The 24,927-nt window shown below is 47.4% G+C and overlaps 1 protein-coding gene across 14 annotated transcripts; it reads left to right on the forward strand.

The window, feature by feature from the left end:
• Positions 1-1,317: 1,317 nt before the first annotated feature.
• TEAD2 (TEA domain transcription factor 2) lies at positions 1,318-24,471 on the forward strand. 14 transcript variants are annotated; one of them, XR_014518574.1, is made up of 12 exons: positions 1,329-2,074; positions 10,971-11,180; positions 12,134-12,198; positions 12,340-12,402; positions 15,669-15,794; positions 16,530-16,588; positions 16,800-16,861; positions 16,960-17,093; positions 18,468-18,638; positions 19,679-20,944; positions 21,088-21,576; positions 22,401-24,471. XR_014518574.1 is itself a non-coding variant. In XM_083472002.1 (12 exons), the coding sequence occupies exons 2-12, from the start codon at positions 11,033-11,035 to the stop codon at positions 22,512-22,514; spliced, it is 1,155 nt and encodes a 384-aa protein (XP_083328128.1). In that variant the 5' UTR covers positions 1,347-1,931; positions 10,971-11,032; the 3' UTR covers positions 22,515-24,471. The 14 variants fall into 14 exon arrangements, 12 of the variants coding, with proteins under 12 accessions (XP_083328130.1, XP_083328129.1, XP_083328128.1 ...); XM_083472002.1 differs by having other exon boundaries at positions 1,347-1,931; positions 15,675-15,794; positions 19,679-19,741; positions 21,421-21,576; XM_083472001.1 differs by having other exon boundaries at positions 1,348-2,074; positions 15,675-15,794; positions 19,679-19,741; positions 21,421-21,576.
• The last annotated feature ends 456 nt before the right edge of the window (positions 24,472-24,927 follow it).

Raw genomic sequence — 24,927 nt, forward strand, 5'->3', positions numbered from 1 at the left:
CGTCCTGAAACCATTTTGACTCCCAAACTGACCAAATGTTTTCTCTGCAAGGAGGGAGGGGGGTGAGGGAACCTTCCCATTGTCTCAGGAATTGGGAAATCACCATCTCAAAGGAATGGCCAGACTACCAGGAAAGGCAATCAGATAAGGCATTATCAGATAACCTGGCAGACAGGAAAAACAACAACATTCAAATTCTGTTGTAGACCACCTTTTCTATGATGTACCATAGGTATGATGTTTGTGGGGGGTGGTCTTGGGTTACACCCCTTCTGTGATGTATGCATGATGTATGGAGGGGTGGTCTTGAGCTCCAGGGCAGGGAATTTAAAATGTCTATATAAGGGCAGGCACACCTTTGTTCTGGGTCCTCCTCCATCCTCCTGCATGTGAGGGCACCCTGTTGCAACAGCTTTAATAAAGATCAGGCTTACGAGCTGCTTTGCTTCTCAATATTTTTTGGTTGGCCTCTTTTATTTTCTCCTACCAATAGGGAACCCACGTAAGGACTCTATACAGGCTATTGGATACCCCATAAGGGAAAAAGGTCTGATTTTGTTTACAACATGGTCTATGTCAGATTCTAGATGGAATCAGGGCTACTCATGCATGCAAGTTCTTTGTTCCACATGACATCAAAAACACAAATCTACCCACTCCCCATTTAACCCAAATTTCTGCTTACCACATAAAATATGGTAAGTAAAAAATTACAGTGTCTATTTTACCTCTGCAAAAACTGCTGGTCAGTCATGTGTGTGGTGACTGGAGAGATTGCATATTTCACTGCCACACTCCTTAATTCTGCTTGTTCCTCACCTGAGCACAACCTAGCCATTTTGTTTCAGGTGGCCTTGGGGTGAATTTGCTGGAACGTCCAACCCTGGGAACATTGGCAGCTGTCTTGAATGTTTTCCACTTTCGAATAATCTTTCTCATTGTAGAATGATGGACTTAAAATTGGTTGGAGGTGGCCTTATAACCCATCCCAGTTTCATGAGCAACAACAATTGCTTCTCTAAGAGCATTACTGATGTGTTTCCTCCTTGGCATTGCGCTACAACACACCCGAATGCTCCAGGCCAGCAAAATGAAACTTCAGCTTTTATAGAGATAGGCACATTTGCTCATGATCAATTAAGCAAAGGCATTTGATTAGCTACTACTTAGCTTCTTAATTTCTATGGAAGCAGTAAGGGTGTATTTAGTTTTTCTCCATTTTGGCTTTATTTCTGTTAAATCATGGCACGGTGCAATATGTCATGTGCTGTTGTCCATCCGAGGTTGTATTTACCTAATTTTCAGACCTGCTAAGGAAAGATGATTTCCTCATAGCCAGCTGCCTCTGTCTGGCTTCTGGTACCTGCTAGTCAGATACCTCTGGGAAGCCTACAAGGAGGCCTTGAAAACAAACAAACAAACGCAAGCCCTTTGCTGTGGCTTCCTGCGCTCTGGTCTTCCCACGACTTGCTGCCTCTGAAGCAATTTAGGGCTAATTTATCCTCCACGAATTTGCTTTAGAATGTAAACGAGTGACGCTGCCTGCATCTTGAAGTTAACTTGTGCGTCGTTCCTTGTTTTGCAACATTATCACCCGGTTCCCTAAGAAAAGGTATCGCGCGCCCTTTCCTAGTCCCGTTTCCTGCTTGGCGGGGTGTGTGCGTGTGTTTTTGTGTGTGTGTGCGTGTCCTGTCTGAACACGAAACTCCGCCCCTTCCAGCCCTCGGCTCCTCCCCTCGTGGAACTGACTCACTGCTGCTAATTTAATTCCTCTGCTCATTCCAAGGATTCCAGAGGAAAACTGTCACCTTTCCAAAATACCACGCAGGCCTGTTGCTCCTCTGCGCGCACCACCACGCTGCTCCTCTTCCCATTTCCAATCCCAAGGAGTGGGCAGGAACCTCCTGGATGAGTCAAAATTAACCCTAGCGGTGAAGAGCTTTTATTCTCTTTTTTCACGCCCCCCTCCCCCCCTTAAAGCAAAGTTCAGGGAAAGTTTCTCCTTTACGTTCTCCCTCCCCCCCCCCGCCTTCACTAGCGCGCACAAAACCGGCCTCTTGGGTATCTTCTGAAAGTAAGTAATATTTCCTCCCCTCCTCCCAGTCGTTCGTTCTGTTTAATTTCCTATTTGGGAGCAAGCCCTGACAGGGAAGATTTCGATTTAAACGTGCATCTGGTGGTGAGCTGTTGATTTAGCTTTTGATTTTTGGTTTGCAGGGAGGAAAAACGTTGCTTGCAACTTTTCTTCTTTTGTGGGAAAAGTCGACCACTACTTTAATTTTAATTTAAAGAAGTGGAAGACTGGAAGCGTAAGGGTTTCTGTATGCGTACATAAATATATTATGGTTTTAATTTATTTTATGTATAGGTACTGATATATAGGTACTGAAATATATATATTTGTCACTGAATTGCTTGGGACTATGTTTTCAAAATATCTTTATAATATCCAGTAATTTGTGTGCATTTCACGCTGTATTCTTTGATTTTGCACGTAAGTAGTAAGAGGTTGCCGTCGTTAACCCTCTCAATATATATAAACGTTTTTGAATGTGAAATCTCGAAGCAGAGAGATGGGAGGGAGTACCACACCTTTTTTAATGGCTTGATTGTGTGCCTGTGAGTTTCTCTTTGTCTGAGTAAAGGACAGGGGCTATAACTTTTTGTCTGAAAGCCAAGAGTTCATTAGGTTGCTTGCAGGGGGCAATTGTGTGAATCGGTGTCGTTTTGATAGCGAGTTTCAATGGAGGGCGGAGATGGGTTTGTTCCAAATTTTATTTTGTTAAGCTTGATCCTCCTCTTGGAAGGGATGTAGTGTGTGTTTGTGTTTTAACTTTCCCCATCTCCTCTCTCCCTCACAATGTCAGCCATTAAGGGAGGGCAGTCTTTATCTTACCTGATCTGTACATTCCCCACTGCCCCAAGGGGTCAACAAACACTTCCTGAAGCCCTCTTCCCATTTACTTCTAAGCCACACACAATGGGAATTACTTCTGAGTAAACATGGGGGGGGGGGGGAGTACCCTCCTTCAAAGATATCCGTGAGTGTGTGAGTGATGATTCAGAGACTTCTGAGCAAGGAGAACCCTCTCTTTAAAAATCAAAAGGTAGAAATTCTGATTTGTGGGTGATTAGCGTTGTTAGGAAATACCTGAGCCCACACAGGCCAAAACAAGGCTCATTTTTGAAATGTTCTGTGAAAGGGAAAAGTTCAAATGTATGTCATGCCTACTGTGTTATGGATGGATGGCCAAGATCTGAAATATAGAAGTGTCATCTGGCAATCCTGGTTCTAAGGCAATGGTGATCCAACTTCAGGCTTGAAGGATCTACGTCATTTTTTACTTCAACCCTGAGATCCCTCAACCAGAGCCAGATGCAAAATGGTGGTTCGGGAAGTGGAGCCAGTTCTCTTCTGCTGCCTGTGAGTGGGAGAACCAGCTTACAATAAGACTCCCTTGTCCAAAACTCTGGAGAGCTGTTGCTGGTCAGTGTGAACAGTACCGCACTAGATGCACCAATGGTCAAAGCTGCTGTTAAGGCAGCTTCTGAATAAGAGTCCACAGTGGATTGTAGCAATAAGCATTCAAGCTCTCTAGCAAAACTATACAGTACAAAGACTGGGGCAACCACAATACACTCAGGTTAATGTATGATCTACTGTCAATTATACAAATAGCTAATGGTAGTAGAGTTGCAGGGGGTAATTTTAGACCTGGGACTTATTAGTCCTTGTAGATAGAAATGTGTGCTACTTTTGTCAACATGTCGGCAGCCCCTTCCACATTTGGGGGTTCTCTGCCCATTCATTTGAGTAGGAATCCTGGCCTTCTCCCCCCAAAGTCCTGCCCTGGTGGCATTACTGAGAAGTAGAGCTGCCATCTGCCTGCCCTTTATTTTAGGTGCTTCAATTCCCTCTCAGCTCCCACCCCACTCTGTCAAAGGCCCTTCGCTAGAGTCAGGAAAAAGTTTTTGGATGGATAGCCGTCATCTCCCTGAGTTCCTCACATTCAAGCCCAAACCATCTTTGAATATTTTTAAAAACAGACTTTTGTGTTGCGTCCAACGCTAGCCCTACGCGGTGTAGTAGTCCCAACCGAAACTAATGGAAATGATTAACTTTGGGCTCATTATTTTCAGCTGGGTTGATCCTGAGTAGAACTTGGTTAAAATTACAACCCGGTGTCTCCAAAGGTTGTCTTATTTCAGGCTGGTTTTCTCAGGAACAGGTAACACTGGGGGAGTTTTGTTAAGCCGTAAGGAAAATTTGCCAGTCTGCCTGTCTTGCGTGTATAGGTGGCGTTGCGATTGAATGTTCTGTGTGCCACATCTAGTGAGCAGGTGTGTTGGCGCTGAAACTGTTGTATGCTTCATGCTGTGGCTTTTGCAACTGCAGCGCCTGCAAGTAAGGATGGGCCGGTAAATGTGTGTGTAAGAGAGGGGTGGGGGTGGGCAGGTTGGATACAGCAGTTTCCATTTGCACAAGACCTTGATGTGACTTGTTCCAAAAACAAACATGACCTTTCACATGGGTGCATGCGTTTCTCAAATTACAGGATGAGGTTGGGGCCCGTTGCTGCTTTGTGGAGGGCAGCTTGCTTTTCTTAACTTCCATGCAACTTTTTTTTCTTTTCCTTTGTACATGAAAACTTGTGGAAAGCAAATCAAAACACTGCATTTGAGGCATTTTGGAGTTGTGTATTCGGAGCTACTTGCGACTGATCCTTTTGTCTGTGTCTGCTGCAAACTCTGCAGAACTGTTAAGCTTTTGGAATGGAGAGTCTAGATCCCACCTTTGTCTTTTGGAATTTTACTCCATTTTGCAGGCTCTACACAGGATCAAAATTATATTAGCATTTCCTCAGTTCGTGGCATACAAAGGCATTGAAGGAGACCTGCCCTCCAGTTTGGCTTGTTCTCAAAATGGAGTCTTCATAAACTCCTCCTTTTAAAAAAAGAAAACTTCAGCCCCAACAACAATTGCTGGAGCTCTTTCTCCGTGCATCGTATTCCTTTTGTTTATTTTAGCTTTATTTGGGTTTACCACTTGCATTAAGAGCCTTCCAAAATAACAGTCTGCAGGGTCTGTTGGGAAAATGTTTTTTATTAGAAAGGTACATAGATAGTAAAATGTGTAGGTCAATCGTATGCTTACTCCCAGGTAAGATTTGAACCATGCCATCTAATCCTAAAGCAGTAAAAGGTAAAGGACCCCTGGATGGTTAAGTCTAGTCAAAGGCGACTATGGGGTTGCGGCACTCATCTCACTTTTAGGCTGAGGGAGCCGGCATTTGTCCACAGACAGCTTTCCGGGTCATGTGGCCAGCATGACTAAACCGCTTCTGGCACAACGGGACACTGCGACGAGTGCCAGAGCCACAGAAATGCCATTTACCTTCCTGCCGCAGCGGTACCTATTTATTTACTTGCGCTTGCTTGCTTTCGAACTGCTAGTTTGGCAGGAGCAGGGACAGAGCAATGGAAGCTTGCCGTGTCGCGGGGATTCGAACCAGCAAGTCCAAGAGGCTCGGTGGTTTAGACCACAGCGCCACCCGCATCCCTAAACCAGTGTGGTACAGTGGCTTCAGCTGTTTTGCAAGACAACTGTCATCAACTCCAGGTTGGGGAAGACTGAGTTGGACTAGGACCAGGGAGGCCCAGGTTCACATATCTATCTTGTCAGGAACCATGCAAGCTGACCTGGGCCAACTACAACCTCTCAGCCTAACCTACCTCACAGGGTTGTTCAGAAGATAAAAGAGAGTCTGGAAAGAACCATGTATGCTAGCTAGCTGAGTAGCTTGGAGGAAGCGTGGGATATGAAACATAATTTACTCAGAAATAGCTGGAGTTCATGGGATTTACTCCCATCTGATATAAATTGTAGCTGTAGTTTATCAAGCATAGGCTCCATTCTTTAATACCTTTAATTCCAGTAGTGCAGAGTCAAAAGAGCATAATTTTGCTGTGGAACATGGTGAAAAGAAACAAAGGCTGCTGGAAAATGCTAAGAGAAAAAAAAAGTACTCAAATACTGAAAATAGACACTCTGTACACTGATTAGTATAGTTTTCACTTAAGAGCTACGGTTCCCCTTAAACTACAGTTCCTAGGAAGCTGTATGCTTAAAATGTGTTTTAAATGTATGTCTGCCTGTTGATACCTATGTTTAGCAATTTGTGGCCCCTTGACAGCCCAAAAGGGGAGAGAGAACCAACTCTTTCATAGTATACAAAAGCTCTTCTGTCTGCTTGAATGAAGGCAACTCCCCCCACACACCTTTTGCCATAGACAAGTGGCTATTACAAGTCTCTCGGAGCTGTTTATAAACAGAGTTTATATATCAAGCACTTAGTTTTTCCTCAGTAAATAACACTTTCAAGCAGTTTTTCTTTCTTTCGGATTTGTGCAATGCAATATGGATACCCTCTCCTTTCCTTTGTTCCATACTTGTGTGGAGATATCCCAGAGCAAGTAGGGGTATCAACTAAATGTCAGCTCAAAATGTCTGCCTAATGTCTGAGGCGAGATGCTTCAGTTTGGATTGTCCAGATGACGATATTCTTCATTGTATACTCATATTGGTTTATGCGGAGATGGTACTTGTGCACAACTGTTATGTCTGAATTATCCGTTCAATGTTTGTCCTTCTTTCGAACCTTTGTTTTGTTGCCAAAGAACATCCAATTGCCTTTCTTTCAGATGATTCTATGGCTCAGCTTTCCCAAAACTAGGCTGCACTCTGAAAATCACTTAAGTAGTAGAAGTGGTTTCGAGATTGCAGCAGTACAGGAAATCCAGTTGGGTGGGACAAGCCAACCCCCCCCCCCCCAGAAGAGGAGACTTGAAGGAAGCTGTTCCCTCTGGATTTGTTGTGGATGGGAAGTTTGTCAGGCGAGCCTAGTTCCCTCTCCATCTCACCCCGCCCCTTTGCCACTTAAAAATCAGAGGAAAACCTCGGTACAAAAGCAAAAAAAAAACCAAAATCAGTTGTTCTGACTTCCACAACACATGTCCTTGGCCTGGTTCTGAGGAAGTTTGTGGTTGTGATTAATCTCACGCCAGGGAAGTGCCTTTCTTCGTAAAAAGTTTTATCCGTCTGGGAAGGTTGCAGCTGTTGGGAGCCTTCTGGCGGCAGCGGTGGTGCAGGGTTAGCAAAGGAAATACAGGCCCACAATCCAAAAAGGCGGGGTGGGGGGAATCTGATCACAGATTAAAGAGCCAGCCCCCTTCCTGTCTTTTAAAGCTAGACGTAATCCATGCTGGAAGGACTCTTTGTCTTGCTGCTGATTGTGCTCCCAGGGGTCACTTGTACTGGCGTAACCAGGCAAAGAACCGGGTTTCCACTTGACAGGGAACAGTGAGGGGGGGGGCAGGAGAGGCCTACACCTTTTCGTTCTTTCTTTCCCCGATCAATCTGGTTTCTCTGGAGGAGACTTAATTGGCCTACGCTGGACTTTCCACTCAGACGACAACAACAACCCAGTTTTTGCTCTTTACATTTCAACCCTGCTCGCCTCTCCAATCCGGTACAAATTTCTCACTCCCACCAACACCAGCGGGGGCTAAAGGCTTTCTGGGTCTACAGTAGACCTAAGGTCTACTGACTGGCCACCGCCTTCCCAAAATGAGGCAAACCTTGCTATTAACAACTGTCAATTAGAATCTCTCCCCCCCCCCCCAATGGAGAAACATGCTGTTTTCTTTATCACCCTTAAGAGCTTTGCCACTTTGGCTCCATTTGTTTTATTTGTCAGTGGTGCTGCTTTCCCCCATGTTGCTCTGTGTCCGTATGATGCCCCCCACCCCATATAGATATTGATGCCAAAGGCCAATCCACCCACCTCAATACTATCATGTTGTTGTTATTAGCATCTTGTCTGTCTCAAGAGGCAATGGAGTGCGCCTCCAGGGGTGACGTCAAACTGCTGCATTAGCCGCACTGAAGTGATATCCCCTCTGTGCATGCCTGGGCAGTGTGTATGGAGGTCCTGGGCTGCCCAGACAAGACCCACTTCTTGGATTCGCTGATGTAGTCCAAAGGAAAGCAGAGAAATATTTTTGGCATTGGTTTGGCTGCAGGAGTTGCTGGAAGGAGGCATTCAAGGCGCCATCCAGCCATCTTAGGGACTCCATTTCGGATTTGTGTAGGGTTTATTCCTTAGCTGGTACTCAGCACCTTTCTCCCCAACCAGGGAAATGGTTCTTTAGCCTTCCCTTCCTCCACCATGAATAGAAACAATTCACACAATACATTTAAAGCTCTATGATACCACTTGAAAAAGTTGTGACTTCCCCTAAAGAATTCTGGCAGCTGCAGTTTGTTGAGAGTGTGGAGAAGAATACGCAAATAACGTTTGTGGGTTTACAGGATGCTTTTTGAAGAAATAATATTAGAAACACTGTAAAAAAGGGAATAAGGGAATAGGTTTTATTTAAAACAAAAGGCAATGTTAAATTTAGAATTGCAGATAGAAGATTAGAAAACGGAAGATTCGCGAATGAGCTGAAGGAAGTCAAAATTATGTATCTGTGATAATACTGAAAATGTATGTTTAAATCTTGTATTGGAAACTGAATAAAAATATTTAATTAAAAAAAGAGAGTGCGGAGAAGAGACCCCTATTCCTCTCGCAGAGCTACCATTCCCAGAGTGGTTTTAACAGTCAATCCCTCTTCCCAAGGAACTCTGGAAGATAGTAGCTCTGCAAGGGAAATAAGAGCCTCCTAACAACTCTCTGCACCTTAACAAACCATAGTTCGCTAGTAGATCTGGTGGCTGAGCGGTGGTGAGGCCTAGGCAGATCAGGCCTCTTAAGAAACTTCTATCTTAGATCTACTGCTCTGTTAGTTTTCAATAAGTAGGCCTGCTGTCTACCTACGGGTGAAACTGGCACCCAGATAACATCTTTCCCCTGCCCACAGAAACCCTGTCCTGTCTCCTTTCACCTCCTCCAGACCTTAATTAATTGCACTGCTGCTATGATCAGCTTCACAGACCTCTCCTCACTGCGTTTCACTAAAAACAGCAACTCCCCAAAAACCAGGTTAACAACATGGGACTACACTTCAGGGTTGCCGTACGTTACCTCTTCACTTCCTCCAGGAAAATGGGCATAAGAACAGTACTTGGCAGGGCAGGCGTAACCCACAATCTCGGCCATAGTCCTTTCCCCTGCAATATGGGTCTATTATGCTATACCATGTTCACAAATTGAGAAGAAAATCACTCCCCCCCCCCCATATGAAATAAGTCCTTAGGGCATGAGTGCCTGATTTACTGCTAATTTTTAATTGTCGTACTACTGCCTAATCACAGCTACACTAAATCCAACATACTTGAACTTTCTATTGGGCAGCAGTGAGGAGCACTCAAGGGCGTCACAAACCAATAGTCAATAATGATAATGGGAGTTTCACCCTAGCCTCTGACTCAATGGCTTGAACCGCTTTCCTAAATGTCAGTCATTTGGGTGGGATTTCACCCACAGGCTGCAAACATTGAAAAGTAGGAGAAGGCTTGTTCCCCACAAAACAAATTGAGAATTGGGGGCTGCACATTTTTGCCTCAGATCTTGGGTTCTACAGAAGATAGAAAAAGGAAAAAAGTTGGTAATCTGGGAGCATCTGTCGGTGTCGAAACCCTTCCTTGTCACAGCTAAAACTTGAGATGATGGCCTTGCTCTCACTTAAATACTCTTTAAATACAGGGTAGTTGTATCAGCAGCTATTACTCATTGCTAAATTGAACCTCTGCTATTAGAGGTAATATACCTCTGTTTACGAGACACAGAGATCAAAGAGCAGGGGATAGTTGTTCCTTTGTGCTCTAGTTATAAGTTTATCGGGGGCATCTGATAGCCACTGCTGCTGAGACAATGCTGGACAACAAATATTATTTGCCTTGCTGCTTCCAATCAGTTCTCTGGTCAGCATAGGAATGGGCAACTTAACTCACAATAGAAGTACAGTGGTACCTCGGGTTACATACACTTCAGGTTACATACGCTTCAGGTTACAGGCTCCGCTAACCCAGAAATAGTACCTCAGGTTAAGAACTTTGCTTCAGGTTGAGAACAGAAATTGTGCTCCGGCAGCACAGTGGCAGCGGGAGGCCCCATTGGGTAAAGTGGCGCTTCAGGTTAAGAACAGTTTCAGGTTAAGAATGGACCTCCGGAACAAATTAAGTACTTAACATGAGGTACCCCTGTATATAGGGCATATCCCAGTGTCATTTTAGGACCTGGGAGACGAGGGATCAAATCCTTACTTGGGCATGGAGCTCACTGAGTGATGTTGGACCAGTCACTGCCTCTCTCAGACTACCTACCTCACAGCGTTGCTGTGGGGATTAAATGAAGAGGGGGGTGAACCATGTATGCCACCTTGAGCTCCTTGGGATAGGAAGGCAATAAATAAATATGCAGAAGGTGCCAGGTTCAGTCCTCTGCATAGAATTGTAGCATTGGAAGAGGGACCACCAGGGTCCTCTAGTCTTTTGCCGTACTAGTTGTACAGTCTTTTGCCCAGTGTGGATCTTGAACCCACAATTTAGAGTCTCATGCTGTACCATCTGAGCTATCCCAGGTAGGCTGGGAATGTCCTCTGTCTGAAATCCTAGAGAATATTATCTACCCAGTGTAAATAATTCTGAGCTAAATGGACCAATAGCCTAACTTGGGAAGGTGGCTTCCAATGCCCTTCAGATATTATTGAGAACCCCCAGCTCCCATCATCCATAACCATTGGGCATGCTGGCTAGGAATGGGGAGAGGTAGGAGCCCAGGAGCCACAGGTTCCCCACCCTTGGTCTAGGACTAACTATATGACACCAAGCTTTCCACAGGTAAAAACAACCAAATGGTAAAGAAGGGAAAATGCAGACGAGCTGTTGCCCATCTCCTGTCAGTTAGGAAACTTTCCGCTCCTCCATCCCAGATCTGATTGCCGCCTGTTCTGCTTTCTTCCAGGTAACCCTCCTGACACCATAGAGCCTGGCAGCTGGGGCGAGGGGGCCAGCCCCTCTGGGGAGATGGGGGACACTGGGGAGAAGGGTCTGGACAACGATGCAGAAGGGGTCTGGAGCCCAGATATTGAGCAGAGTTTCCAGGAGGCCCTGGCCATCTACCCACCCTGTGGGAGGCGGAAGATCATTCTTTCGGATGAGGGGAAGATGTACGGTAGGTGGAACTTAACTTTGACCCATTAGACCGGCTGCTCTTGTCCTTGGTTCTCTTTGGGGATCGTCCTGCAAGCCATAATATATGATGAGAAGCAATGGGCTTAGAATACGTGAAGTAAAAAAAGAAGACGACGCTTTTCTAGCTCCCTGAAGAAATGGAAGGAGTTGGGAAGGTAGCCACTGATGGTGCTGTGTTCCTGCGTTGCACCGCTAGCAGTGCCTTTTCCCTTCCAGCTCTGAGAGGGGGAAAGAGGTGGTCCTCAGATGCGGCCTTCATGATGCTGTGCCACAGATGCTGTGCAGAAGGCTCTCTTTAGGGACAGAAAAGAAACAAAAGAGCCAGCAGGGCCAGGAAGAGAAATGAGGGAGCTAAATGCACCGTTGTAAACAGAGGCCCCACAATGTGTCGCGCTAGACCTATAAGGACAGAGACTCACCTGGAGGCAGTACTTACTCTCCATAGGCGAGCGGCTAATGACAATTCCATTTTCAGTTCTGCAATTTGTAGCATCCCTTTCTTTTAGGGAACTGCTGCATCAATATCCTGCATTTTGACAAGTCACTCTCTCTTAGCCTGACCCACCTCACAGGGTTGTTGTGAAGATAAAACCACAGAAAGCACCCCGGGGTCTTTAGAGGCAGCGTAGGGTGTACTTTTGGTGATGGGGGACAACTGTGTGTAAGGTCTGCTGGAGGAGGGGTCAGGTTTGCATCTGCCCACCTTTTTTAAACGTCTGCAGTGGGTGTGACCTGACAGTCCAGATGATTCAGAAGTTAGCAGGGTTGTGTCTCTGAGCATGTGCAGAGTTAGGGAGGCTGCAACCTGCCCCATGTGACAACCTAGCATTGTTGTCAGCGGCATGGTCAAGAGAGGCGGGCGAATTCCACCTCTGTATATGGTGCCCAAGTTGGATGGGTTGTTTTCCTGATTTCCTGCCTCTTCTCTCTCAGGCCGCAATGAACTCATTGCCCGCTACATTAAACTGAGGACAGGCAAAACACGGACAAGGAAACAGGTAAACGTGATGGGCTTGACATGAAGCCTAAGACTGCAGGATATAAATCTGAGGTGTGTGGGGAGAATGAGGCCTGGTGAGATTTCCCCCTTTCTCTCCACAGAGTTTCCTGCTAAGTCTCTCCCCCAACTCCTTCCACAGGTCTCCAGTCACATCCAGGTTTTGGCCCGGCGGAAAACCCGTGAGATTCAGGCCAAGCTCAAGGTGAGTCCCTTCCCTGCATTCCCTGAAATGTTTATGACAAGCTTGCACCTCTGGATTCCCTACCCGTCCTGCTGAAGGAGGAGTAGTAAGGGGGTACATATTTTACCCCCCCAAAGTCCCATAATGCTTTGCTGGTACTTGGGACAAGCTCTAGGTTTGAGGGAAGTTATTGGGAACGTGCCATCAATCAACCCACCCCCCTCCCCATCTCTGGGGGAATTGTTTTTTATTATTATGTGTTCCGTTTATTACGCATCATTCACCATCAACATTAAAAACAGCTAAAACAAATTACAGTCACTGGAATAGGGTGGTTCCTGAAAACACATCTCTCAGGTGTCAAAGGTGGCAACTACAGTGGTACCTCAGTTTTGAAACAGCTTAGTTCACGAACAACTTGGAATTCACGAACAACTTAGTTCACAAACAACTTGGAATTCGAACACCGCAAACCCAGAAGTAGGTGTTCTGGTTTGTGAACTTTTTTCAGAATTGGAACTGTTCCGTTTTGAGTGTTACACTTCTTTTTTCAGTGCCACACTTTCGTTTTGAGTGCCCTTGCTCCTGTTTGCACGTGAATAGGAGCAGGATGGGGCAGCTCAGCTGGGGACTAGAAAGCCGCCACTTCAGAGCTGAGAGATCCCCGCCCCACTCCTGTTTGCATGGGAGTAGGAGCTGGATCGGGGCTGCTCACCTGGAATGGTGCAGGCTCCATCACACTTTTCCATTGAGGGGTACATGGCTGCGTTCACCTCACTAGAGAAGTTTACAGGAGCATCATGTGCCAGTGTGGAGACAGCCTGATGACAGCTGCCTCAGCAGTGGTTTAGGGGCTCTCAGATGCAACTGCTGGGCTGCCTCCACCTTTGCCACCCCAGCAACTATTCCACCTGGCTGCCTTCGGGTGGTGCAGGGGCTCTGATGCTGAGGTGGAGCTCCTTTAAACTTCTTCCTTCAGGGGTAGCGCAGCCGTGAACCCCTCAATAGAAAGTGTGATAGAGCCTGCACTTCCCCAGCTGAGCAGGCCCATCCAGCTCCTACTCCTGTGCAAGCAGGAGCAGGGGCGGGGATCTCTTTGGAATGCTTTGGTTTTAGAATGGACTTCCGGAATGGATTATGTTTGAAAACCAAGGTACCACTGTATACTGTATAATGAAGGCTTCAGGCCTAGGGGATGCCACATGGGATGCCTTCTCTTGGGCTGCTACCACCCCACCCCAAATATCTGACAGCCCCCGCTGCCGACCTCAGCATCTGAGGAAAGAAAGCACACTTTGGGATATTTGGGTCCTAAGCCATTTAGGGCTTTAATGTGAGCGCCTTGAGTTTACCAGGTAACAGAAGCAGGGCAAGCAGCTGTGGTGGCAAGCGAGAAGAGCTACAGTGAGGTAGCCGCCATTTTAATTTCCCCAAAGCCCTGTCACCTCCAAAGTAGCATTGTGCTGCATCTGCAAGGGGCTGGTTTTCTTAAAGTCAACGCGTGTTGATTTTTCCAGACTGTTGTCCCATGCCACCTGTCCTGCTTGGAGCTGGGAGAGGAGCTCTGAGCAGCTGCAGCGAGCAAGGGGAGACATCCGTCTTAATCTTGGCCCTCCTACATCCCTGATGGAGGAGCGTTGCATCGGGCCCTGGGGAGGAATTAACAATGATGGCTCCCTAGCAGCTGCTCTGAGCGCCTCTCGACACGAAGGAGCAAAGGCAGACAGAAAGGGGCCCAGTACAGGCAGCTGCCCTGAGCAGGTGGGCCTGTTTTAAGGAAACCTCGCTGATCGATGCTAAGAGGAGCCCTGAAGGGCTTCAGCAAGCAAAAGGAGCCCACTTGAACCCCCCCCCCCACCATGGCTGTGATGCAGCTCTGCTACCATGTCAGAGACACTGAAGGTGCAGTTAAAGGAACTCTTCATTGTTTCAGTCTATCGGCCGCCTTCTCGGTGCCAAACATCAGGGTGATTTTTTTCCTGTAGAGGCCAGGCTGGAGGGGATAGGTCAGGGAGTTCTGAGTTCTGAGATTTGAACAAAGCTTAGTAATTAGCAGGGGAAGAATGAAGTGTGACTGCAAACCAGGAATCCTGGTTTTCTGAGGAGATTTTTTAATAGGACGATATTGATACTGACCTCCCTAAGGAGTCCGTTCCACTGTCAAACAGCCAGTGTGGTGTAGTGGTTAAGAGCAGTAGTCTCGCAATCTGGGGAACCGGGTTCGCGTCTCCGCTCCTCCACATGCAGCTGCTGGGTGACCTTGGGCCAGTCACACTTCTTTGAAGTCTCTCAGCCTCACTCACCTCACAGAGTGTTTGTTGTGGGGGAGGAAGGGAAAGGAGAATGTTAGCCGCTTTGAGACTCCTTCGGGTAGTGATAAAGCGGGATATCAAATCCAAACTCTTCTTCTTCTTCCTGTCAGAAGCTCCTTCGATATTTAGTCAGAATCTCCTTGTAATTTGAAGCCATTGGTCTGAGTCCTACCCTCCAGGGCAGGAGAAAAGCTTGCTCCATCCTCCATGTGGCAACCATTTAGGATATTTGAAGATGGTTATCCTGTCTCTTCTCAGTCTCCACTTTGGTGGGCTACCAGTTCTCTCAACCTCTCTTTGTAATGGAGTCCAGTGCAGTGATTTCTAAGCAATTCTTCAGGGTGTGGTCTGAGCCTCAGCAACTGATGCAGCCCACTTTCTGGAGCTAACCAGGTGTGGGTCTCGCCAATTCCAATATATACCACCTTGAATTCCATAATGGAAGGAAAGGCAGCATGTAAATGATGGTAACTATACTATTGTTTGTAACTCAGTGGCTCACAAGGGGACTAACCCCTAGGCACTCCAGGGTGAACACCTTATAACAGGGGTGTTTAACCAACTGTCCTTGAGGCACTGCTGGCTTCCAGCTCCCATCAGCCCCAGCCAACATGGCCAATGGTCTAGCATGATGAGAGTTGTTCTCCAGTAGTGAGTGATCCCTTCATCATCGGCTTCCTCAATGAGAAGACAGGTGATGACTGATGGTTTGCCTATATAGCACCTTGTCCCCTACAAATGTCTCCTGTGGGGTGATAGCCCCAGAAGAAATTACATTACCCCCACAGTCAAAGTTGTGTGTGTCATTATGCACCCCATAACCCCCTGAAACTTCCAGACCCTTCACGGCTGATTTGCAGGCATTCCTCAGTAGCGAAATCAGTGTGGAAAAAGAGGCCTTAGGGGTAGGATGTTTTGAGAACTCCTGCGCAAGGGAAACGGGCATTTGAAAACCAGGATTTATCTCTCTTCAAGGACCAGGTAGCAAAGGACAAAGCGCTTCAGACTATGGCAGCCATGTCTTCTGCTCAACTCGTATCTGCCACGGTTCTCCAGGAAAAACTGGGCTTGTCAGAACCCCACTACCCACCCAGCACCACCGTAAGCATGTGGGAGAGGGGCTGTGAGGTGGGGTTTCTATGGGGCTGTAACGCTACGGCAGGAATGGGGCACCTGTGGGCTCCCAGATGTTGTGGGACTGCAGTTCCCACAATCCCCGACAATTAGCCATGCCCACTGGGGCTGTTGAGAGCAATAGTTTAGCAAAACGTGCAAGCCCACAGGTTCCCGGTTCCTGTTCTCTTTCTGTACTAAAAACCTAGATTAAGGTTTGTGCCAGTTTAGCTCTCGACTCTCCCCAAGGAATCTTGGGAATTGTAGTTTGGCGACGTTCAAAATAATTCTCTGTGTTAGATCATTAGCTCTTTCCTGGAGAGTGGAAATTATTATTAAATGGTGTTTAAGTTAAGAGTTGTTGCTGAACAAATGAAACCTCAGCTGACAGATCATATGTACAAGCTTTAGTCAATTATATTTGCATACGGGCAAAAACCGTGTTTTGGAAGCAAGAAGCATGCTTCCTAAGTTTTTTAGATCAGATGACTTAGCAGATGTCATCACCACAGAAGAGGCATTCTCCTCTTCCAAGATGCAGTCTTAGTTTTTATAAACACTTGTTTGTTTGTTTGTTTGTTTGTTTGTTTTTTAATAATCACTTTAACTTGGTCAATTAAACGGTTTTAAAATTTGATTTCATCAGTTCAGAGTAAACAGAATAAATGTTGCAGCCCTAACTTAAGTATGTAGTGCAGTTTTTAACTCTTCTGACTTTTCCAGTCCACAGAGTTCTTCCAGTTTTGGACAGGGGATGCAAGCCAATCCCGAGACACTCTAGAGTAAGTTGTTGTTGTTGTTGTTGTTGTTGTTGTTGTTGTTGTTGTTGTTGTTTTCAGTCATTGACACACACACACTGCTGGGAGCAGCAATTTGTCTAGCATTTCTGCACCACACACAAGTGTGTGTGTGTGTGTGTCTGTGTGTGTATTGCAATGCCCCCCTGTTGAAAAGCCATATCTTGACTCTCCTCTTTCTCCCTCCTACCCATAGCGTCAAGCCTATCCTCCAAGCGCCATACCCCATCCCAGTCCCAGCACCCGCTGCTGTCCCAGGTAAGCCACCGTCTTCCTAAACCGCTTGCCTTCCTATGAGGCGGGGGGGGGTGAGAGTGCGCCAGTCGGTCTCAGTGCCTTCTCCCTCGGCTCGGCAGGTTACCACGCGCCCCCAGGGAGAGCCCCCCGCCTCCCCAGCGCTACCTCTTGGCAGGGAAGCCACATTGGTACGGAAATGCTTCGGCTGGTGGAGTTCACTGCGTTTGTGGAGCGGCAGGCAGAACAAGATGCGGTGAGATGTGTACCTATACTTAACACCATTCGCACACTTGCGCCTCGTGCCAGCTGTCCCCATATATTGTCTTGAAAAATTTGGGAGTTGGCCTGATGATGTAATTGACTGTGTGCTGGAGATCTAGTTTCAAGACTGCACTCAGTGATGAGATGCTTAGCGGGTGGCCTTGGGCCAGTCACAGTCTCACTGCCTAACCTGTCTCACAGGGTTATTTAAGAGGATAAAATAGGACAGCTCGTGTTTATGTTGCCCTGAGATCCTTGGAGGAAGGGCAGGGCTTGATAAACAGAAGTGGATGGAGGGACGAGTATAAGAAACTACATGCAGCAAGTGCAGAAGCTAAGCTTAAGACACCAGTACAGTCGTACCTTGGAACCCAAACGCCTTGCCAGTCGAACGTTTTGGCTCCCGAATGCCGCAAACCCAGAAGTGAATGTTCTGGTTTGAGAATGTTATTTGGAACCCGAACATCCTCCGTGTCTTCTGATTGGCTGCAACAGCTTCCTGCAGCCAATCGGAAGCTGCACCTTGGTTTCTTCCAGACTGGAATTTCATTCGACTTCCGAGGCACCACTGTAGGCTGATATTCATCTCAAGATTAAATTTGGAGAGACAGAAATGTGGTGAAGTAGCTAAAGGTTTGAGCTGTGTAGGGCGGGAAATTGGGGGTTCAGATCCCACCGTTGCCATGAACTTATCCTGTGCGAACAGGATACTGGAGTAGGTGGGGCATTGGCCTGATCCTGAAGGCTCATCTTCTTAGGTGACCTGGAGTAAGTTGCTGTCTCTCAGCCTCTGACCACAAGCCAGTGTGGTTTAGTGGTTAGGGTGTTTTATTAGAGTTGGTGCAATCCAGGTTTCTAATCCCTAATTAGATGTGAAACTCGCTGGGTAATCTTGGGTTAGTCACTATCTCTCCATCTGACTTACCTCACAGGGTTATTGTGAGGATAAAATAAGGGGAGAGAACATTGTGTGCTACCTGTAGCTCACTGGAGGGAAAAGCAGGATAAACATGTCATACTTAAAAACAACAGCAACCCAGCAATATCAGAATTGCACATATTGCATTCCTGCTTTACCGAGTTAATTGGGAGGATCACGGCAGTAACATTTGCATCTGATGAAGTAGTCCCTAGTCCACAAAAGCTTACACCATAATAAAATGCGTTAGTCCTTAGCTTAAGGTGCAGCAACAGACTAGCACGAGTACCATATTGAAAGCTGTTGTAAAGCACTTTTTTTTTAAAAAAAAAAAAAGCTATTTGCATTCTAACTTCTTTTGGCAAGCGATTCAGTAAATCAAAATTCAGGCAGCTGGTGCCAGTCTTCATCATTCCATCTCTGACTTCCACCCTTTCCTCTCGGCAGTGTAAGCAGCAACACCGTTTTGTGCATATCGACCCGACACCCGCCTCTGACTCCCCGCTGGAGACGGTGGACGTACGCCAAATCTACGACAAATTCCCTGAGCGGGGAGGTGGGCTGCGAGACCTGTATGACCAGGGGCCTCCTCATGCCTTCTTCTTGGTCAAGTTCTGGGTGAGAATCGCCCTGCTTTCCTCAATCCCCAACAAGCTAGGAACGCAAAAGTTCCTTTGCTGCATTATGTATAGATATTTACCTGGCCAGTTTGCTGGGGCCGGTGGATTGCCTTGGTGGTTCAAAGCAGATAAAGCAGATTCTGGGTACATTCATGCCAGATCTCCTAGAAAAGCTTGGCATGGCTCCATCACTGTTTGGGTGGAGGGGGCAAATGAGCCATTTTGAATACTGACCTAATGAGTACATTGTTGTTGCTTCAGCTGTGCGCATTAGCTGCTTTCCAGCTTCAAATAGGATCCGGCGGGTCCCAGCCAGAAAAACTGTTGCAAGGGAGCTTTGGTCTCTGCTCCTAGCTAACTGACAGCTGCTCTAAGCATCTTTACAGCTACAGAAAAATTGCCAGTGAGCCTGCAACAAAACGTTGCAGTATAGGGTGGCTCCCCACTGTTGAAAACCTTGGAGGAGCCACAAGCTTTCCGAAGCCTTCCATTTGTGGCATGGCTGATGTTATTTCGGCAGTGTCAGGATTGGCCCTTGGAGAACTTAGTTTGCTATTTGTGTATAGGATAATGGTTATGCATTTATATTGCTATAACGATGCACACAAAAGCCAGGTCCTCAAGCAAATAGAATTGCAATGGTTCACAGAAGCAATAATTGCATACAGGATATGCAAGGTTACTTGCAAACACCCCCCAAGGCCAACCCAAATGAATCATCAATAGTAAACTTTAGAACATTGTCTTACCCACCAAGGCCAGACCTCAGAAGATCACAAATAGGGCAGGAAGGTGATCCCCACCCTCTATCCTCCTGCCCCAGCAAGTGATATTCAATGGCATATTACTTCTCTGCATGTGGGGTTTTTGTTTAGCTGCTGTGGCAAGTAGTTGTAGAATAGACATTCCTGTCCCACCCCCCACTTACGAAGTACTACCTGAAATGTATGACAACCTGCTTTTTATATCAGCCGGGGCGGGGGTGAAAAGAAAAGAAAGAAATCACTGCATTTTCCCCCATTTCTCCTGTTACCATAGGCTGATCTGAGCTTTCCCCTCCTTGAAGAAGAACCAGGGGGCACAGGAGGGGCCTTCTATGGGGTGAGCAGCCGATACGAGGGCCCACGGGCTCTGACTCTCAGTTGCACCTCCAAGGTCTGCTCCTTTGGCAAACAGGTGGTGGAAAAACTGGAGGTGGGTGCGGGGGGGCAGGGGAGAGTTGGCAGGGGGAGGACGGGACTTGGGGGGGGGAGTGGATGGGGAGAGAAGAGGGGGTTGCCACACTGGCGGGTGGGGGTGCCGGAGGAACAGGGTTTGTTTACGCCTAAGAAGTGCAGCAGCTTGTGGAAAAGTAGCCACATCGGCCACAATGAAAGTTGCCTTTTACCCGCTGCATACACACCACGCCCATGAGGAATCCTGGGGAATGTAGTTCACAAAGCCACACTGCCCAGCACTCTTGGCAAACCACAGTTCCCAGGATTCTTTGGGGGAAGCCACATGCTTTAAAGGTGTGGTGTGCATGCAGCCTATTTCTCTGTTTATCCCATTGCTGCATGCTCTCTCTCTCTCCAAGATTTGGGGTGGGGGCAGAAGCATTGTTAGGGTGACCCAGGCAGCTTGAGCCTCAAATCTCCTGCCTTTCCCTCTCCGCCCCAAACTTAAACCCAAACCCTGCTTATAGGGCTGCTGGGACTACCTTTGCATCTATGCATCTAAACTGGCATATGCAGATTTGTGTCAAGGGTCTGTGTTCCCATCCCTTCAAATATTTGCAGTGCCCCTGGGCAGGAATCTCTCAGGCCACCTGTTTCCCGATGCTTTTAACACTCCATTGTGTGTGAGAGGTTGAACCTTCTGGCTTTTTGCGAGCAAATCACATTGAGCTGTTGTGCCTTCTCTTGTACCAATGTGGTGCCCCTCCGACATTGCTGCCCATGCTCATTGGCCTGAGGCTGACCGATCTTCAAAGTCCAACAACATATTGAGGGCTGTTTCTGCTCTGGCAGAGATACGGGGAAGCTCTGGCTCTCCAGATATTGGACCCCAACTCCCATCATCCCTGACCATTGGGCTAGGCTGGCTGGGGTTGATGGGAGTTCGGCTCCAGCATCTTGAAGGCTGCAAGTCCTCCATCCTTTCATCTGAAGCTTTCCCTTTGATATGCTGGATGCAAGGAGCCTGGTACCCTACTCACCCAATGGAGACCATTAAAAAAAGGGAGACCTGCAGCCTAATGCTAAATCTGTGCATGTCTTAAACTATAGAAGGGCCTGGAAGCTAGGAAGATCTGCAGGGTCAAGAGCAGGCATCCCCAAACTCGGCCCTCCAGCTGTTTTGGGATTACAATTCCCATCATCCCTGACCACTGGTCCTGTTAGCTAGGGATGATGGGAGTTGTAGTCCCAAAACAGCTGGAAGGCTGAGTTTGGGGATGCCTGGTCAAGAGCAACTTGGCCTAGAATGTTTAAGAATTTAAGTGTGTGCGAGTGTGTTAAGCTTTATCTGCTACTGGACATTGAGGAGTTAAGAATTTGCATCCCACAAACAGATTTACAGTACTTGGAAGTGGGGGGGCTTAATTTCAGTCAAACTTATCTTTGCATCGTTTTAAGTTTAGGAGTGTGGGTCTTGCTCCTTTTAGAAGGTTGTCCCTACAGTGAGTGAGGAAGAGAGGTGGCTTCTTCCTTTGGACAAAGGTGGTGTGCATGTAGTAGGTTCTCTCTGTGTCTCATATGCCCACTTTGCCATTAACCACTCCCATCTCCCCAACTCTGCAGACAGCAGAGCCTCCCCACTGGGAAGACGGACGCTTTGTTTTCCAGCTGCAGCGCTCACCGCTGTGCGAGTACCTCATCAACTTCATCCGCAAACTGCGAACGCTGCCAGAAAAGCCGATGATGGACAGCGTGCTTGAAAACTTCACCATCCTGCAGGTATTTGGGGAAGGAAACGAGGGGCCATCTTGCGCTCTCTCTATCTCTATCTCTCTCTATCCCTCTCTCTATCCCTCTCTTTCTATCTCTATCTCTATCTCTATCTCTATCTCTATCTCTATCTCTATCTCTATCTCTATCTCTATCTCTATCTCTATCTCTATCTCTATCTCTATCTCTATCCCTCTCTTTCCTTCCCTGGGGGAGGAGAAGGCAGAATAGGGAGCCAAGCCAAAACTTGAATTCTCCATAAATAGAAGCTCCAGTCCTTGACTGACCCAAAGTCAGTACAGGGCACCCTTTTAATTTCCCACAGCTCTCCAGAGTGATGCATTGTGGGAAATCTAAATGGCACTTATAAAATCCTCCAGTGGCAAGTTCTAGCTTAGGAACATTCCTTCATGTAGGATAGGAAGGGCAGTGTGGCGTGATGCCTCTTCTAAGATTATGCTGGCTGTGCCTTGTGCATCCATGATGTAATAATGTGTTGGTTAGAACTATATTTTCTCATGCGGAAACACAGGCATAACCGAACAGAGCAGAATTCAATCGACAGACTTATGCTTCTTTTAATTGGGAAGCAACCCTTAATGCTTGTGTTTTGCAATTTGTGAATCAGCTGTAAGGCAGTGGAGACCTGGCACAGCAATAAGGGTGAGGGAAGGGAAGATGGCAGCACCTGTCAAATTTGCTATGGGGGCTGCAGCAAGCTCCCTGTGGGAGAGATTTAGGGAAATCTCATTACGCTCCTAGATATGGGCAGGATTATCCCCTTGCACTGCTGTGAAACTTGTAAGAATACGCTTCATCCCCCCCCCCCCCAGGTTTTGCGGGATCAAGAAACTCAGGAGTTACTTTTATGTGTGGCCTTCGTGTTTGAAGTGTCTGCCAGTGAGCACGGGGCACAACACCACATCTACCGGCTGGGCCGGGAGTGATGAACAGCTTTTACCCCACCTCCATGCTCCAAAATGGGTCACTCGCCTCCGCTGCCTCACCCACCAGGAGGTCTATGGCCTGTCTGTGAACTGTGAATGGACTGCTATGACAAATGCTGAACCTTCTGTGATAATGGCTTTTTTGTCACCTGGCAACCACTGGCAAACCCAGCAACTGAGTCTACCAATGGATATCCTCCTCTCTCCCTGATGGCCACAAAGTTAGGCCCGAGGCCCAAGCCCAGAAGCACTGGTGTTATTCAGCGGAGAAGCTCGCAGCCATGGCAACAGCAGCGCTTTCAGCGCAAGCTCCCCCCACCCCGTTCCCAGTCAAGCTGTGGGATATCAGGAGTTAACCTCTACCATACATATGCCATTGACCGAGAACATCCCCCTCCGTGTGGCTGGGATTTCACACACTCCATTGTCAATCAGACACGTGGCATTTTCGAGGACGGTTGCTTTCAATAATCTGGCAGAAGTTTGATGTAGCTTAACCTGTCCGTGTGAGAATTAGGAGTAAGGAGATCAACCTGTTTTGGGGGTAAGCCACCACACCACTTCACCTCAGGTAGCGGGGTCCACATGATTGTAGGTTCCTCCCCAGAAAAGCTAGTGTTCTGTGTGTGGGGTTTTGGGCATGGAGAAGCATTCAGTAAGGCGAGCCTCTGCTTGCAGCCTGAGGTGACACAGCCCTGAAAGCAGTATACATTTGATCCTGCAGGCTCTCTTTACCAGTACTACACCTAATCTGGTGTTGTTTTTAACCATGCCTACTCTGGGGGCGGGGGAGGAGTCCCATTGTAGAATTTAGTGGGCCTTACTCCCTGTCGCACTGGAGGTGGAGACGTTCACCTTTCAGAGGCCTATCACCTCACAAGAGATTCAAGGCTTTGTCTATACATGCAGCAGAATGAGGAGGTAGAACGGCTGCAGTGGGGCCAACACTACAGGCGATTCTATTCGTTATTATTCCTAGGTGTAAACTCCCTTGAAGAACACCAGCAAACCCAGGGAGAAAAGTTCGCCTCCAGGCCTCTGCCCGCAGTGCTTGCTTTCTGCTAGCAAGAGTTTTATGTAGGCCGGCACCCGAAAAGATGGTTCAGCGGGCTGGTCTTTGAGCTGAAAATAACCATTCCCTTCAACAGGAGTGCAGAAACTTTCTTTCCTGTTGGAGGCCAGCATAGCCTCAGCACCTATTGTTTGAGGGCCACCTTCTAGTGGTGAGTGGGGGCACCCCATTTCACCCCTTCCTTGCCACTGCCATGAATTTGCACTCCTCCTTGGGGGAAGGCTGTAGCACAGGAGGAGAACTCTTGCTTCACATGCAGAAGGTCCCAGGTTCAACCCCACTATCTCTAGGTAAGGCAGGGAGAGACCTTTGTGGAACCCAGGTGAGCCACTGCTAATTAGGGTCAGACTCTGCCTACGGCAGCTTTCTCCGCTGCCACCCTGTAGCTGCAAATGGGGAAGTAACGTGGTTTATTCCACAGCTTTGTTCTGCTGGCTGTTTAGACCCAGCCTCTGATGGAGCGAAGTGTAAGAACGAGCCAAGCTTTGCTTAAAAGTGTGGGGTGTACGAAATACATTTGGACTTTATGTACAGTGCTACCTCAGTTTACGCAGTTTACGAACTTAATCTGTTCCAGAAGTCGTACTTAAACCAAAACCGTTCTTAAACCGAGGCGAGCTTTCCCTAATGAGGCCTCCCGCCTCCGGTGCCCTTCCACCGTTGATTCCGTTCTTAGACTGAGGTAAAGTTATCAAACCAAGACACTATTTCCGGTTTTGTGGAGTTTGTAAACCAAATCGTTCTTAAACCGAGGTACCGCTGTACTTTCTTCGTATATAGTCCTTTCCCCTTGCCCCTTTGCCATTCACAAGGTTGCAGCGGTCTCTCGCTTTGGTGGGAAATGGGGCAAATTATGTGATCTTGAATAAAGTTTATTTTGACATAGTACGGAGGTCTGAGTGATTTTTCGTTTCCCCTTCAGCCCACTCTCACTCGAGAGGCCTGTAGGTTTGCAGCTTTTGCTGTGGGGTTGACTGCTTTGGAGGGCAGGGTGGAAGGGTTCATTAGCAGACAGGTTGGAGCAGGATTAACCCTTTCTTGGGTTTTGTACTTGCAGGTGGTGCTGTGGTCTAAACCACTGAGCCTCTTGGGCTTGCTGATCAGAAGGTCGGCAGTTCAAATCCCCGCGACGGGATGAGCTCCCATTGTTGTCCCAGCTCCTGCCAACCTAGCAGTTTGAAAGCATGCCAGTGCAAGTAGATAAATAGGTACCGCTGCAGCAGTAAGATAAACGGCATTTCCGTGTGCTCTGGTTTCCGTCACGGTGTCTCGTTGTGCCAGAAGCGGTTTAGTCATGCTGGCCACATGACCCAGAAAGCTGTCTGGACAAACACCAGCTCC

Source organism: Podarcis liolepis (assembly GCF_965112155.1).
Source record: "Podarcis liolepis genome assembly, chromosome: 13".
Lineage (NCBI taxonomy): Eukaryota > Metazoa > Chordata > Lepidosauria > Squamata > Lacertidae > Podarcis > Podarcis liolepis.